Source organism: Microcaecilia unicolor, chromosome 4 (genome assembly GCF_901765095.1).
Source record: "Microcaecilia unicolor chromosome 4, aMicUni1.1, whole genome shotgun sequence".
NCBI lineage: Eukaryota > Metazoa > Chordata > Amphibia > Gymnophiona > Siphonopidae > Microcaecilia > Microcaecilia unicolor.
Genome location: NC_044034.1, coordinates 241,788,765 through 241,803,407, shown reverse-complemented (window position 1 = coordinate 241,803,407; position 14,643 = coordinate 241,788,765). Strand labels below are relative to the sequence as shown.

The 14,643-nt window shown below is 44.4% G+C and overlaps 1 protein-coding gene across 10 annotated transcripts in view; it reads left to right on the top strand.

Moving 5' to 3' along the window:
* Window positions 1–14,643, top strand: part of MBNL2 (muscleblind like splicing regulator 2) — a 314,090-nt gene that overhangs the window by 223,157 nt on the left and 76,290 nt on the right. For 7 of the 10 annotated variants that reach the window (XM_030201369.1, XM_030201364.1, XM_030201362.1 and 4 more), the window contains one exon: window positions 854–907. The exons of the other annotated variants lie outside the window; for them this stretch is intronic. In XM_030201369.1, coding sequence (XP_030057229.1) covers window positions 854–907 — 54 coding nt within the window. The remainder of the gene's footprint in view (window positions 1–853; window positions 908–14,643) is intronic. 10 annotated transcript variants of the gene reach the window in all.

The window sequence follows — 14,643 nt, the reverse complement described above, 5'->3', positions numbered from 1 at the left end:
AGTGAGTTTGAACCTGTGCCCTTCGTTGGAAAGTCCACTGCACTAACCACTAGGCTACTCCTCTGTTCTGCAGAAATGTCTATGTGGCTATATTTTTGAAAATGATGCCAGACAGATGGTCATGTCCCTGTTTTTTGTCGTTCAAAAGTTACATGTTTCACTTTGGAAAATGGCTACTCATTTTGGACGTTTTCAATACAAAAATGTCCACCTCACAGCCATAATCGAACAGGAAGTCTAGACATTTTTCCTGTTTGTTTATGGCTGTGAGATGGGGGGGGGGGGCGGAGGTTGGACGTTTTGAGCAGTACGTTTTGCTTTTTTTTTACTTTGATGTTTTTTTTAATGACCCTCAAATTGTACTCCCCTATAATGTGTTCATTTTCTAGTTCTTAACGTTGCTTTTTTATATTTTAACCCAGCATATATAGTAGCAACTAACTTATCATCAATAGGTCTTGTAAGAAAAACCTTAAAAGCAATACATTTATGTGATATGTTATAAAATGCTTATTTGGTGTCTGCTAGCTGCTATTTTAATTAATTTTCCTGAATTTCAAACATCCGTATTTTACTCTTTTATATGCTTTTAACTAAGGTATAGTAAATGCATTTATGCTTCAGTACTAATTCAAGGTGTAATATTCATTTCTTTAGAAGACATTTTTGTTGTTGTGCATGCCTAGTGTTTTATATGTTGTATATTGCATTCAGAATATTTTTTTCCTTCTCACCTATCCACAATGCAATGCCGTTCCCATGATGCACCTCTGCTTGCTGTTTACCTGTATGTTAATTCGCTTGAATCCCATTGGCCCACTGCCATCATGTGCTCGCTGCCTGTTATTAAAAGACTCAGTCGACTGCCAAAGCAATGAAGCGACCTCTCGAAGCAACTGTAGACCTGGTACTTTGACCTTTCACCTTTTGCTTTGCATGTAGCTTTTCAAAGAAGCAACTAATGAATATTTTATTATTGATTTTAACATCAGTTAAAAATAATTTTATGTATTAGTAATGTTTGAGAAAATTCAGTATTATTTATAGCCATTTCATTTTCATATGAAATACAGAATTTCTTTTTTTTTTTCTAACATGACTTTATTTTTAAAAAGACTTTTATAAAATAGAATTTAGATAAAACTGCTTTTATTGTAGCATATGCTTTGATAGCTCTATTTGGTGGATGAGGGGAAAAGTAAAGATGAAGCAAGTTAGGTATTGAACTAAAGTTTCCCTTTTCGCTCTAAGGGGGGTCATTTATAAACAGCATGTGCTAACGTAATTAACATGTATTATTCACCACAGGGCTTATGGCAATAAAAAGCACCCTGTGGTAAATAGCAGGTAATATGTTAGTACACAGTAACTGTTCATAAATGACTCCTATATGCTTTATAAGTCATGTTTTAAGCAGATGCCAAACTATAACAATGAGTCTTTTATAATTCACTCCAGTGGTCATTCCAAAGAACTCATAAAGGGCCCCTTTTACAAAGCTGCTGTAAAAGGGGCCCTGCGATGCGCTGAGGCCCCTTTAACTGCGGCAGGTTATTTTAAAGGAAATGGTTATGCGGTAAGTACAAACTTGCCATATGACCATTTCCTGGGGGAGCCCTTACTGCCTCCTATTTAACAATATGCAAAAGAAGCCATAAATTACAACCTAATTTTCTGAACTGGCTTTCTGCACTCAACGGGGCCACTCTATTTCACTTTTTCTGGCTTCCTCAGGAGCTGCCAGTTTAATACTTCACTAAACAAAGAGCATGTCTACTGCAAAAAAAAATATTTTTTTTAAAACACAGGAATGAAAACCAGATATATTTTCTGTTCTTTAGGCTAATATAGTCAGAACTCATCACTCCATGGATGCGCATACAGAACTCCTCGCCAGCATCAAGATTTTAAAAATTGTGCCATGAATGGATTCCTAGAGGATTGCATATGAATATCAGACCACAAAATTATTCAGTCTGATTCAGAATTTGTTGATAAATGGTTAAAATCTTAACTCAATGCTCATTGAATTTAATGCTATTACTAATAATAGAAACAACTAAAAGAGAATTAGTCATTCAAAGAAAACAGGTCGATACTGAAATTCAACAAATAAAATTTTCTTTAGGACAAGAGAAATTTGATACTCAATATAAAGACAACATTGATGGTGGATAAATGTAAGGATCGCTTGAAAAAACAAAACCAAAAAAAGTTGGGTAGAGTTAAGAAGAATTATACTACCAACAGAGTCTACAGATGGATGTATCAAGATGACAATGGCTCAGGTAGGAATACAAAGGAAGTGGACTTTAACAAATTACAGGCTCCTTTTACAAAGTGGATTTAAGCCCAATACGGGCTTACACTCTCTATTTAGGAAGTACCGCTGGGCTACCGCAGCAGCCCAGCGGTACTTCCCACGCCTACCACGCCGTCATTTCTGGCGCTACAAAAATTTGTAGCACCGGATAGTACCCGTCAGTAATTGGGCCCCCTTTTGCCTCAGCTTGGTAAAAGGGAACCTGCATTCTTCCTCCAGCTCCTCAAGCAGAAGTGATTCAAATAAGGATTTTTATAGAGACACAATATCACAACTGCAGAAGAGGCATGGGAGACAAAATGGAATCAAGACATTCAATCTTATCGCCCCAACACCAGATCACAGAGTAAGAAGAAATGATTGTGTTTAATTTATTGAGTATAACTCTTACGCCTACTGAACAATAAATTTTGGCAAAAGGATTGTCTCGTTCCTTCTTGTCCATTTGACCTTTTTCAATTCAGTGTTGATCTGGAATGGTTTATACAATCTTTATCACTTCCACTATTTTTTTTTCAGATAAGGAAATTAATTATGATAGATCACTATTTAAAAATAAATCTTCATGGACTCCTCCTGGGCTCCTTGATTCAGTTTTATTGACATTTAAGTAATTAGATCTTCAGGATTTGACAAACATGTCCTCTCAATTTTAAGGTTAAGAACAACCTCACTCGGGAAGAAAGAATGTCCTTATATAATTTTCAAAAGGATCCTATTATTATTTATAGAGCCAACAAAGGAAGAGTGGTTGTAGTATGGGAAAGAACCGCTTACAATGTCTTTAAGATAGCAGCCAACTAGGTGGCTGTATCACAACAAGTTCTAGAGTCAATTGCCTGTTAGGCCTGATCCCGTGGCAGCCAACGACCCAACCATCGAACGATCGCATTAAAAGATAAGGCCAGAGCCCCCAATCAAGCGGAGGACCTGAATTGGTGGTGACACAGGGAATTTTGAAGTTTCCCTATCTGGCCTACATGGACTGCCAGACGCGACCTCACCTCTTTTGGCACCAGCACCAACGAGTGGCACTCATGGACGAGCCCCTGAGCCCCAGCCTGGTCAAGTCTACTCCAGTGTCTCTTGATAATACAGTGCTGGGTGGTCCCAAACAGGATGAAGTACCTGAATCCTAGCAAAGCAAGAGACTGACAGGCGGAAGCACGAAGGAGCTGCTGCTCCCCCACCAGATGACTGAGAGCCGCTGAAGTACCCGAGCCGCATCCCGGCTTCTAAGGCCGCGGAGAGTGACAGAACAGCACTTCCGCCTCAGGTCAGTTGCTATTTGCATGAGTGAAGAATGGAGGGTTCTGCAGTGGCTTGCACAAGATCCTCATGACTAACCCCCCCCCCCCCCAATGAGTTCCACAATATGACACAAACCACCCAGTTGCCAAGAACCACTGACACTAATGCACCCGACAACTATTGAGTCCCCAGTTTCGGGCTTCCTTACTTCCTTACCTGTTCCTCAGTGGTCCAAAACAGTGCTCAGGAGCGCAGTTAGAGCAAAACCGGAACTCAAAAAAGCAGAAAAAAATGAGCTTTGTCTGAACCGATCATCGAACAAACGCAGCCTCATGCAGGTGGCAGAGACCAAATAAGGCGACACAGAAGTGCATACAAATGGTGGGAGGAACAACGGAAAGCAGCTGAGGAAGCAAAGCAAGCTACTCGGATTGTACCCGTTTCAAGTAGCAGTTCTCACAGCCCCCCCCCCCCCCCAATTGGGAGAATATCCGCCCCACAAGGGTAGGCTCAAGAAGACCACTGGGACGCTGAGCAGTGACCCAAGCCATGACCCTAACCAGCAAGTGGCATGAACAAAGACCAGATCCTCCTCAATATCGGAGGTCCTCCAACATAGGCAAGTCCCCCAACTGCCACCTATCAAAAAATTGCAAGTCCCCTAACCTCGCCTCCTAACAGCTCAACCATACCCACCAGTCAACTGCACCAGCATCTAACACCGGAGCACTATCCGCATTTCAACAGGAAAAAAACCCAGACTAATTGCCAACAATACCAACAGCACCAGAGGGCGGAGAAAGTGCACAGTGCAAGAAACTTCACAAACACCACTAGTTGACAGATGACATCAATAGAGTGGAAAAGTCGCACAACGCATGTAATTCCGCGAGTACCACACGTCACGAGAAAAGCAACACGAAACCATCAGAACCAAGGAGAAAATGACATACCAAACAACTTCATGAATCCCTACAACAGCTTTGAGGAGGAACTAACTGAACTTGGAACACTAACATGCCTCCCCCACTAAGGTATCTACTATACCTACTACTGATCTGCTCAGCTAAAGCCCTAACCTAGTCCCATGGCCCACTGCCCCAAATCTCTATTCTTCCTTCCTCAAGCTACTATCCATATGAACTTAGACCAATATACAGATATATAGAGCCAGAGGCAAGAAGCCATCTGCACACTCACCTCACCTACCCTCTCAACCAGTCAACCAGAGGGAGACCCTCTAAACAACATCAAAGAAACTCCTACATCACCAAACATCAGCTGATAACTGTCAACCTCACGTATCACAGATCACACTCCTACTTGTCTATTCCAATTGCCTATATCAACGCACGCTCAGTGGTAACCAAATTGGAACTTATAAGGTCATGGGTAAAAGAAGAAACTCTAGGGGTAGTCCTAATTTCAGAGACCTGGATCCACAACAGTGATGATCCAGTAATAACTGACCTATGCCCCCCCACCACTACATATACACAGTTACAAAACCATCTGTCTCACATGGCTGACAAAAAAAAGGTGGGGTTTAGCTGTCATATACAAATATTTCCTCAGTGTAACCATGATTTCAAACCTCATAACACTGTCATTAGAAATACCCATGCTTAATATAAATGCCTCCACCCTCGTGAGCACTCTCTGCTGCACACTATTCTACAGACCACTTGGAAGCTGGCCCAAACTAGAGATGACTTCACTGACTTTATTGCAAACATATGCGCATCCTACTCTAACGCTGTGGTACTAGGTGATATCAACATTCACCTAGTCGATCCAAAGAGAAGTTCTCGACTACATGGCTTCATGGGATCTCACCTTACCATACAAGACCCCAACCCAATGCAAAGGCCACTTCCTCGACCTGTTCACACACAAATTTATAAACCAAGGAGACCTACAAATATCCAGTACTTTATTGGCACTCTTCCCATGGTCGGACCACAGCAAACTCACCTTTACTCTCAACTAGAGAGAGGAAGTCACGCGTCAGAAAGGGCAAAATTACACCCACTGATTTCTGGACCAAAGTCTCAGATCACCACCAAACATTTGAACCAGAATCAGTGGACTTCCTCAAAATATGGGACCAAATAAGCAGAATCACTCTGGATATCATTGCACCTACAAAACTGAAAACTGAACACCCAAACAAGGCCTTCCCGTGGCTCAACAGCGAGGTACTTGCCACAAAAATATAATGTAGACAACTCAAAAGAAAAAGGAGTATAAAAACAACACTAGATAGCAAGTCCACCTGGAAACAAACGACCAGAATTTATAAAACAACCATCAAGCAGGAAAAAACGAAATTCTACAATACTTACATAGGCTCAGGCCAACCCAACATTACAAAGCTATATAGGTTAGTCAACAACATCCTGAACATAGAACATGTGACAACCACAAATGAAAACCCACCAAGCGTGACCAACTTAGTCACTTACTTTGAACAAGAAATGGCCAATAACAGGGCCAGCCTCCCTACACACCTACTACCCATGGAAAACTACCATGATCTCGCGGATACCCACATTGAAGCATCATGCTCCGATTAATCCTGATCCTCATTTTCTATATCTGCTATCACAGAGGTCTCCACTGCACTAAGGAAATACGCCAAATCTCACTTCCTGTTAGATGAATGTTCATCTTTTCTACTACGTGATGCCCCAGACTGGTTCGTAGAACTACTAACAAATTATATCTCCTCATTACGATCAGGAAGTTTTCCAATGACCAAAGGCAGTATAATGCTAATGCCCATTCTCAAAAACACCTTTGCCAAACTAAACAATGTCACAAACTTGCCTCCATCCCCCTGCTAGTCAAAGTTATGGAAGATCTGGTTACCTGTCAACTAATAAACTATATATTGACTTACTCAATCCTACGCCAGTTTCCTCAAATCAAGATCATACCAAGTCAGGGCAGCCAACTTCATATCCTCATTATGGTCCCCAGGTTGCAGGGTACCACAAGGATCACCACTATCCCCAACACTATTCAACATCATGATGGCTCCCCTCAGCTATAAACTGTCAAAGACCAATCTAAAAGCTCATATTTATGCTCAAGATATTATGAACTATATCCCCTTCTCAGGAGACCTAACAGACATCTCGAATACGATTCAGAATAGTCTAAACATCACGGAGACATGGGCTACCACATTCAAATTAAATTAAAATTGAACAGAGATAAAAAACCAAATTCTTAGTCATGACAAGTCCCTTCCACCCAATTCCAGCAATCATCTAATAATCAATCAAACCTGGTTCCCCTTAGAACACAATCTCAAAGTACTAGCTGTGATACTTGACCAAAACCTAGCTTTTGATGAGCAAATATCTACAGTTACCAAAAAAAGCTTTCAGAATGCTATGGAAACTATGAAGAGTCAGGAACTTCTTCCCAGTATCTACTTTCTGTCTTCTGGTCCAATCCCTAATATTATCCCAACTACACTACTGCAACGGGATATACATAGGCTGCAAGGTCTTGAGTCTAAAAAAAACTACGTACTATACAGAATACATCAGTGCATCTGATTTTGAGGTCTTCACAAAGCCATAGGGCCTCTTCACTGCTACAAACACTCCACTGGCTCCCCATAAAAGCCAGAATTATTTTCAAGACTGCAACTCTTGTCTACACAATTCTTCAAGGTCTATCCTCAGAATATTTTACATCACTATTCAAACTCCCCTTGAGGAACACCATAGCAGGCACTCAAAATTTTCTGATTCTCCACCACCGCCATTACAAGGGCATACATTACAAATCTATGTACTCTACTAGCTTCTCTTATCTATCAGCTTTGAACTGGAACACCCTACTATTCAATTTCAGAAATATCACTGACTACCTAATCTTTCGTAAAAGCTTATTTGTTCAAAAAATTCTTCATGGACACAGGATAGTTACACTGACAATCCACACTTATACCTTCCTAATCTACATCAATACCTTCAAGGAATTGATACTTATTTAACAATATTCGAGAATTCCATACCCATCAATACTCTCCATGGTTTCTGTTTCCCCTGAACAATTTTAAGTAACTGATATCCACACCCGATTACTATGTCAGGTCCTCCTTTCACTCTGATCCACATCACAAGGAGCACACATACGTAACACAACTATGTTACCCATATAACTCTTTAACTGCCGACTTCCATATTTTCTCCTTCATACCTAATTGCCCCTTTGACGACCCCTGATTTACCAAGTTGTTATTGCTGTCCTATCCCCATTATAATGATCAGTCTCACTCGTTAGGATTACCATTCATCTGCTAGCGGTTTATCACAATGTTAAGTTTCAGTTATGTTTTATGGTTTTTACTACTTACCACATGATATGTAAACCACATTGCTACTGTTTATTACGTTATATGTAAGCCACATTGAACTGAACACACTTTGGATAATGTGGGATATAAATTAATGAAAATGAAACAGTGAGGAAGAGTATTGGCAAATTCAGGACACTACTACTTACCAGTTATTGTCTGAAACCCCAACTGTTCAAATTTTGGATATATCATTACAAGATTTGGAAGATGGTTATTTAATGGAAGCGGAACATCAGTTTCTGAACCTAAAATGCCCAACTATACCATTCTTATATCTTGTATCTAAAATACATAAAAGGCTGGCGCAACCTCCAGGACGCCCTATTGTATCCTCTTTTAATTCATTGCTGGAACCCTTGTCTGAGTGTGTTGATTGGTTTTTGCGACATTTAGTAGAAAATAGTCCATCTTACATAAAAGATACCACTCATTTGTTGACTATTTTACAGGAAGTATCTGAGACGGCGTTGCCGTTTATCGTGGTGACTTTAGATGTAGTATCATTATATGGATTCTGACAACAGCTCTAGATAAGCATCCAAAACCTCATCTGGTACCCACAGAATTTTTAATTTTATTGGCTACAATAGCACTCACAAAAAAAATTTATTTTTGAAGACCAGCTATATTTGCAGAAACAAGGTGTGACAATGGGTGTGATATTTGCACCATCAGTGGCCTGCCTATATATGGTATCATTTGAACAACAATGGTTACGTACTAATGAGTGGGCTACTCCATAGGTGCCAGTTCTGTGGGTGCTGTGGGTGCCTGAGCACCCCCAATATTAAGTCTGTAGATCTGGGGCACAAGCTTCGTACTGCACAGCTACAAGAAAACACAGGAAGGAAATGCCTCTGTATCCTAGCTACTGCTCCCGCCTCCTCCTGCAGCCTGATACCTGGCTTCTGCCTCCCCTTGCAGCCTGTCCAATAGACTTCAGGGGAGGAGGGAGTTGCCTTCCCCATTAGCAGCTGCTAGGCTACATTAAGTGCAGCAGACAGACGCTGACAAAAGGAACAGACAGATTCAGATAACTTTATTGAAATGCCAGTTTTACCTATGTTGCCAAAGTAATACCCATAGCAGTTAAGGTAAAAAAAAAAAAAAAAAAAAGGTACTGGGAGAGGAATAAAGGGAGCAAGGAAGGGGTGAAGGGAATGAAAAGGGGTCACTGGTTAGGAGAGAAAATGTTGCTCTGAAATGCTGGAAGATGTAAAAAGGAGCTGTAAAGGAAAGAGAGGCTGGGTGATGGGGATAGGGACTGATAGTGGAGCTGTATGTGGGGGGGAGTGGAAACGGTGTGAGGGTAAGAGGAATTCAAGAAGAGAGCATAGACTGTGTGGGAGAAGGTTGCTAGCAGAAGGAGATATGATCTGAGAGAAAGGAGGAGGAGCAAGCGGGGGGGGGGGGGGGGAAAGCCGCAGACAGAAGAGGAGCTAAAAGGAATGGAGAGTAGATGTGTGGGGCTGGTAAAAGAGCAGGTAAGGGAAAGGGGAGTCGTGGTGGAGAGAACAGACATGAAGTTGAGAAAAGGGTAAGAAGTGGAAGAGGGTGTAAGACTAGAAGAAAGTGAGATAAGAGAAGCTATAAAGAAAAACCATGGAGAGACAAATATATATGGAAGAAAGAGAAATAATGATGACATGCGAGAAAGACTGGAAGAGAATCCTTAAAAGAAGGAACTTGAGGGCAGAGAGAAACCCAAGATCAGGTAGAGACAGAGGACTGAAGTAAAACTACAGACACAAAGGTTGGAAAATTGTTTAAGTTTTTAGTAAAGATTTCTGTGTGAACCGGGCTGGATCAAGGCAACAGCTATATCTTTGCCCGTCTTCTCCAACCCTGTAAAATTCATGTTATTTTACTGGAAGGACATGAGGGAGCATGAGGAGTGTGTGCCAGTATTTGATACCATAGTCTGAAAAATATCTTTCAACTTGATTCTCTTTGGCAGCTCTGAAATGCAGAGACCTGTGGTTGAGTCTCAAATTGAAAGGGGAAAAGAGAGTAACACCATCTCCCTTTTTTTCACAAAAATAAGTCATTCCCTTGTTACATTTTATGGGAGACAGTTGTATTGGACTAAGTGGATTTGTTATGCTGCATTGTCCCAAAGAAATAGCATGGCAGCAGCAGGAAGAGGTTACAGGCGAGATGGCTGGAGATTGGAAGGGGTTCATTGTCCTCCAACTATATATGTTTCTTGGTTTGGTTTACCTCTTGGCTCAGCTACTAACCCTGGCTTTCCATTCTCACTCCTAGCACAGCTCTGCTACTGGTTAGCTTTTGGGGTGACCTGTGTGGCAGTGCAGGGCACCATGAATAAGGAGTACTGCTATAGTAGTGTGCCAACCTCATATCTTTCTATATCATGTAGGCCAGGAAAAGAGGGGAGTTGGGGTATAATGGTGCTGGACAGAGAATGGAAGAGAAAGAAGGGGATGTTTGGTAAAAGGAGAGAGTAAGAGGGATGTTGGGCTGGAGTCACCACTAATAAAGGAGGGGGCATTATTCCAAAGCTGTTACCACCGAATGAGGTACCAATTTCCATTTTTGCAGAAGGCACTATTCAGTGCTAACTCAGCTCCCCAAGCCAACCACTTAACTGTGTAACTGTTGACACACAGTGGGTTGATATGAATGCATGCCTGTGGGTTCACTGATTTCCTGCTCAGCATGTGATCTTTGGGATTTTCAGTCTGAGGGCAGAAAGCAAAACACACAAATGTGGCCCAAGGGGCTGTGGAGCAACTGATTGTTGAGCTTCCAGTGTTTGTGCATGAAGATGCTGGAGTAGCTTATAGGGCTTTTCTGGATGTGAAACTGCTATTGTATTTCAGTCTGTGAGTTCAAGATATAAATAATGTCTGGGGCTCTAGGAAGGGGGAGGAGGAATATGATCCTTGCCAAGAAGGGTAGGGATAGAAAAATTGAAATGTATGATGAATCTGCTTAGGAGGTATGAGGCATGAGTGAGCCTAGCCTGCAGGGGAGGGGGATTGAGTAAGGTAGAGTGAGAGGGAACCTAATGGGGGGAGGAATTAGTAGGGGACAAGGCAGGCAGGTCAAGAGGAAGTAGAGAGCAAAGAACTATAGAATGAGGGAGTAGAATAGGTATGGGGGGTCATTAAGTATCCTACCCAGAAACAAAAGCCAAGCTGCATTGGGAGAAAGAAGTGAAGAAAAAAACAGGAGAAGATGAGAAAAGGAAGAAAACATTAAGGCGGGGAGGGACTGAGAAAGAAATGGGGATGGTCCAAGAGAAGAAAAAAGTATATGGTGTGCAAGTGTTAAGTACAGAAGAGGAACTATTGAGGACCGGCTGGAAGATAGAGAATATGGGTTGTATAGATGGACCTGGGTGGAATGGAAGGCTTAGCATAATTGTGGTGTACATAGTCTGGGAATAGGATGGTAAACTGGTGGTGGGTTGGGGAGGAAGAGAGACTTGTGGGACTTGCACTGCTACCTCTAAAATTTCTTTTACCCACAAGTCCTTCCTGTGCACCACCTGCTGTGCTCTTGCCTGACCAGTTGTGTTCACCCACCATGCTTTAATTTCCTTTCTATGGACTTGATAATTTATGCAAAGTTGAGCACCCCCCCCCCCCCACCCCCAATCATTTTGAAAAGTTGGGTCCTATGGGCTACCCATATATGTAGATGGCATTGATTTACAGATCGTACTTGGCACTACTAACTCTCTCTTTAAGAGCCCTTCAACTGTAACTACTCCCCTAACAAGGCTCATATATGGTTTTAACCTCCACCTTAACCATATATCATATAGAAATCATTCATATGTTTTTTATGTTTTTTATCGCCTCAGCAGTGCACATGACCAACTTCACTCTTTTATTGGACATTCAACAGCACCCAAATCCTCACTGGCGATAATATTTTACTAAACTATTTCTTCCATATCATCATGCTGATCAATCCATAGACTGGTGGGTTGTGTCCATCTACCAGCAGGTGGAGATAGAGAGCAATCCTTTTGCCTCCCTATATGTGGTCATGTGCTGCCGGAAACTCCTCAGTATGTTCTCTATCTCAGCAGGTGGTGGTCACACACAGCAGCAGCTCTGGCTAGGCCTCCAAGCCTAATTTTTAGGTTTTGTTGAGTGCCTGGGGTTGAGGGCTCTTCTTGAGCAAGTGCAAACCTGGTGGCGCCAGGTCCCTCCTTTTCTCCCCCCTCCCGCTGGCTCCGTTAAAAAAAAAAAAAAAATTTTTGAACGTCCTTAAGGGCGTTTATTTCGACGTTTATTTAAACATTTATTGCAGCTACTCACTGGGACACCAGGTCGTTACAGCTCGGAGCGAGAAGCAGGTAATTTTTACCTTTTATAGCGGGCAGGGGGTTCCCCGATTGATCTCCACGTGGCCTATGGCGTCGGAGGGCGAGGGCGCGAAGAATCGCACCCCGGACCGCGTGTGCGCTTCTAGCGGGGATGCGGGGGTTTTAAAGTCTGATTCGCCCTTGTTGGGTGTCAGTTTGGAGGCCGGTCAGTGTCCCGGGTCTTCCTCCGGCGCGGCGGTTTTTCCCGCCATAAACGCCCATCCCCCGCTGCTCGCCTCCGCCATCTTGACCGGCCACTCTGCTCGGACGGCTTCTTCTTGGGCCGCCCTTGAGCTGGGAGACGTTCATGCCATGGCCGCCCTTGATTTGGGCGACGGCAAAAAAGCGGCTAAAGTTAAGCGCCGTTCTTCCCGCGCGGCTCCTTCGCGGAGTGTCGCGCCGGACGCCATCTTGGATGCGCAGCATGGTTCTCCCCCGCTCTTGCGAGCGCCGGTTGAGGGTGCGTCTAGGGCTGTGGCCCAAGCTGCTGAAGTGCACAGTCTGGGGGGTTTCTCCCCCGAGTTTATTTTGCTGCTGCATCAGGCCTTTCTTATGCAAAACGCTGCCCCTTCTCCCTTGTCCGATAAAGGGGTTGAGGCCCCCGGAAGTAAACGCCCTCGGGTGGATACCCAGGCCTTAGAGGACGCTGTTTCCTCTGATGTAGATGAGGGCAGCGTATCTGAGTTCTCCCAACGGTCCTTTGGGGATTCCTTGGAGGAGACGGATTTCCGCTCGGGTGGAGCGGATGACCCCTCTGCAGCACGGATCTTTCGCTCAGAGGATTTGCCCAACCTGTTATTGCAGGCCATGAGCATTTTGAAGATTTCCTCTCCGGAGGACGTCTCTCCCTCAGCCCCTGTTGGCTCCGCCATTATGCTGGGGACGAAGCGCCCGCCTAGAACCTTCCACGTGCATGATGCCATGCACACCTTAATTTCGGCTCAATGGGATGTCCCGGAAGCAAGCCTCAAAGTGGCTAGGGCTATGTCCCGCCTCTATCCTTTGCCTGAAAGTGAGCGTGAGGCCTTTGTTTGGCCTACCGTGGATTCTTTAATCACTGCGGTGACTAAGAAAACGGCGTTGCCGGTGGAAGGTGGCACGGCACTAAAGGACGCCCAAGACAGAAGATTGGAAGCGGCTTTAAGGTCGTCCTTCGAGGCGGCTGCCTTAAGTTTGCAGGCCTCAGTTTGCGGCTCCTATGTGGCCAGGGCGTGCCTGACGTTGGTGCAGCGGGCTTCCCCCTCGGATCCTTCCTTGAGGGCGGACTGGCTGGCCCTGGAATCGGGCTTGGCTTATTTGGCAGACTTACTGTATGATGTCTTGAGAGCCTCGGCTAAAGGCATGGCTCAGACAGTCTCTGCGCGGCGCTGGCTTTGGCTGAAACATTGGTCTGCGGACCACGCCTCTAAGTCCCGCCTGGCTAAGTTGCCTTTTAAAGGCAAGCTGCTCTTTGGGATCGAGCTGGACAAAATCGTGACCGATCTCGGCACGTCTAAGGGCAAGAGGTTACCAGAGGTCAGGGCTCGGGCTAGTGCTCGCCCCGGTATCTCCAGAGGACGGTTTCAAGAAGCCCGTCGGTACCGCCCGGGCAAGTCGGGCTCCTCTGCTGCCCCCTCTTCCTTCAAAAGGAACTTCTCCCCCAAGCAGCATTCCTTTCGCAGAGACCGCCGTCCCGGAGGTATGCCCTCCGGTCCTCCCCCAGGGTCTCATACCCAATGACGGGGTCTTGTTCCATGGCCCAGTGCAGATTGGAGGACGCCTGTCCTCGTTTCTGGGCGAGTGGACCAAAGTAACTTCAGACGCTTGGGTGCTGGAAGTCATCAGAGACGGCTACAAGTTAGAGTTCTGCCGACCCTTAAGAGACGGGTTTGTACTCTCTCCCTGCAAGTCTCCGGTCAAAGCTGTGGCAGTGCAGCAGACCTTGGACAACCTGATCCGCCTGGGTGCGGTCGTTCCGGTGCCAGAAAATCAGATTGGCAAGGGACGTTACTCCATTTACTTTGTGGTACCAAAGAAAGGAGGTTCTGTCCGGCCTATCCTCGACCTCAAAGGGGTCAATCAGGCCTTGAAAGTGCGGCACTTTCGCATGGAGACCCTCCGCTCTGTTATAGCGGCAGTGAAGGCAGGAGAGTTCTTGGCTTCCTTGGACATCAAGGAAGCATACCTGCATATTCCCATCTGGCCTCCTCATCAACGCTTTCTGCGTTTTGCAGTCCTGGGCTGACACTTCCAGTTCGGAGCCCTCCCTTTCGGGTTGGCTACTGCTCCGCGGACCTTCTCCAAAGTAATGGTGGTCATCGCGGCCTTCCTGCGAAAGGAAGGAGTACAAGTCCATCCTTATCTGGACGA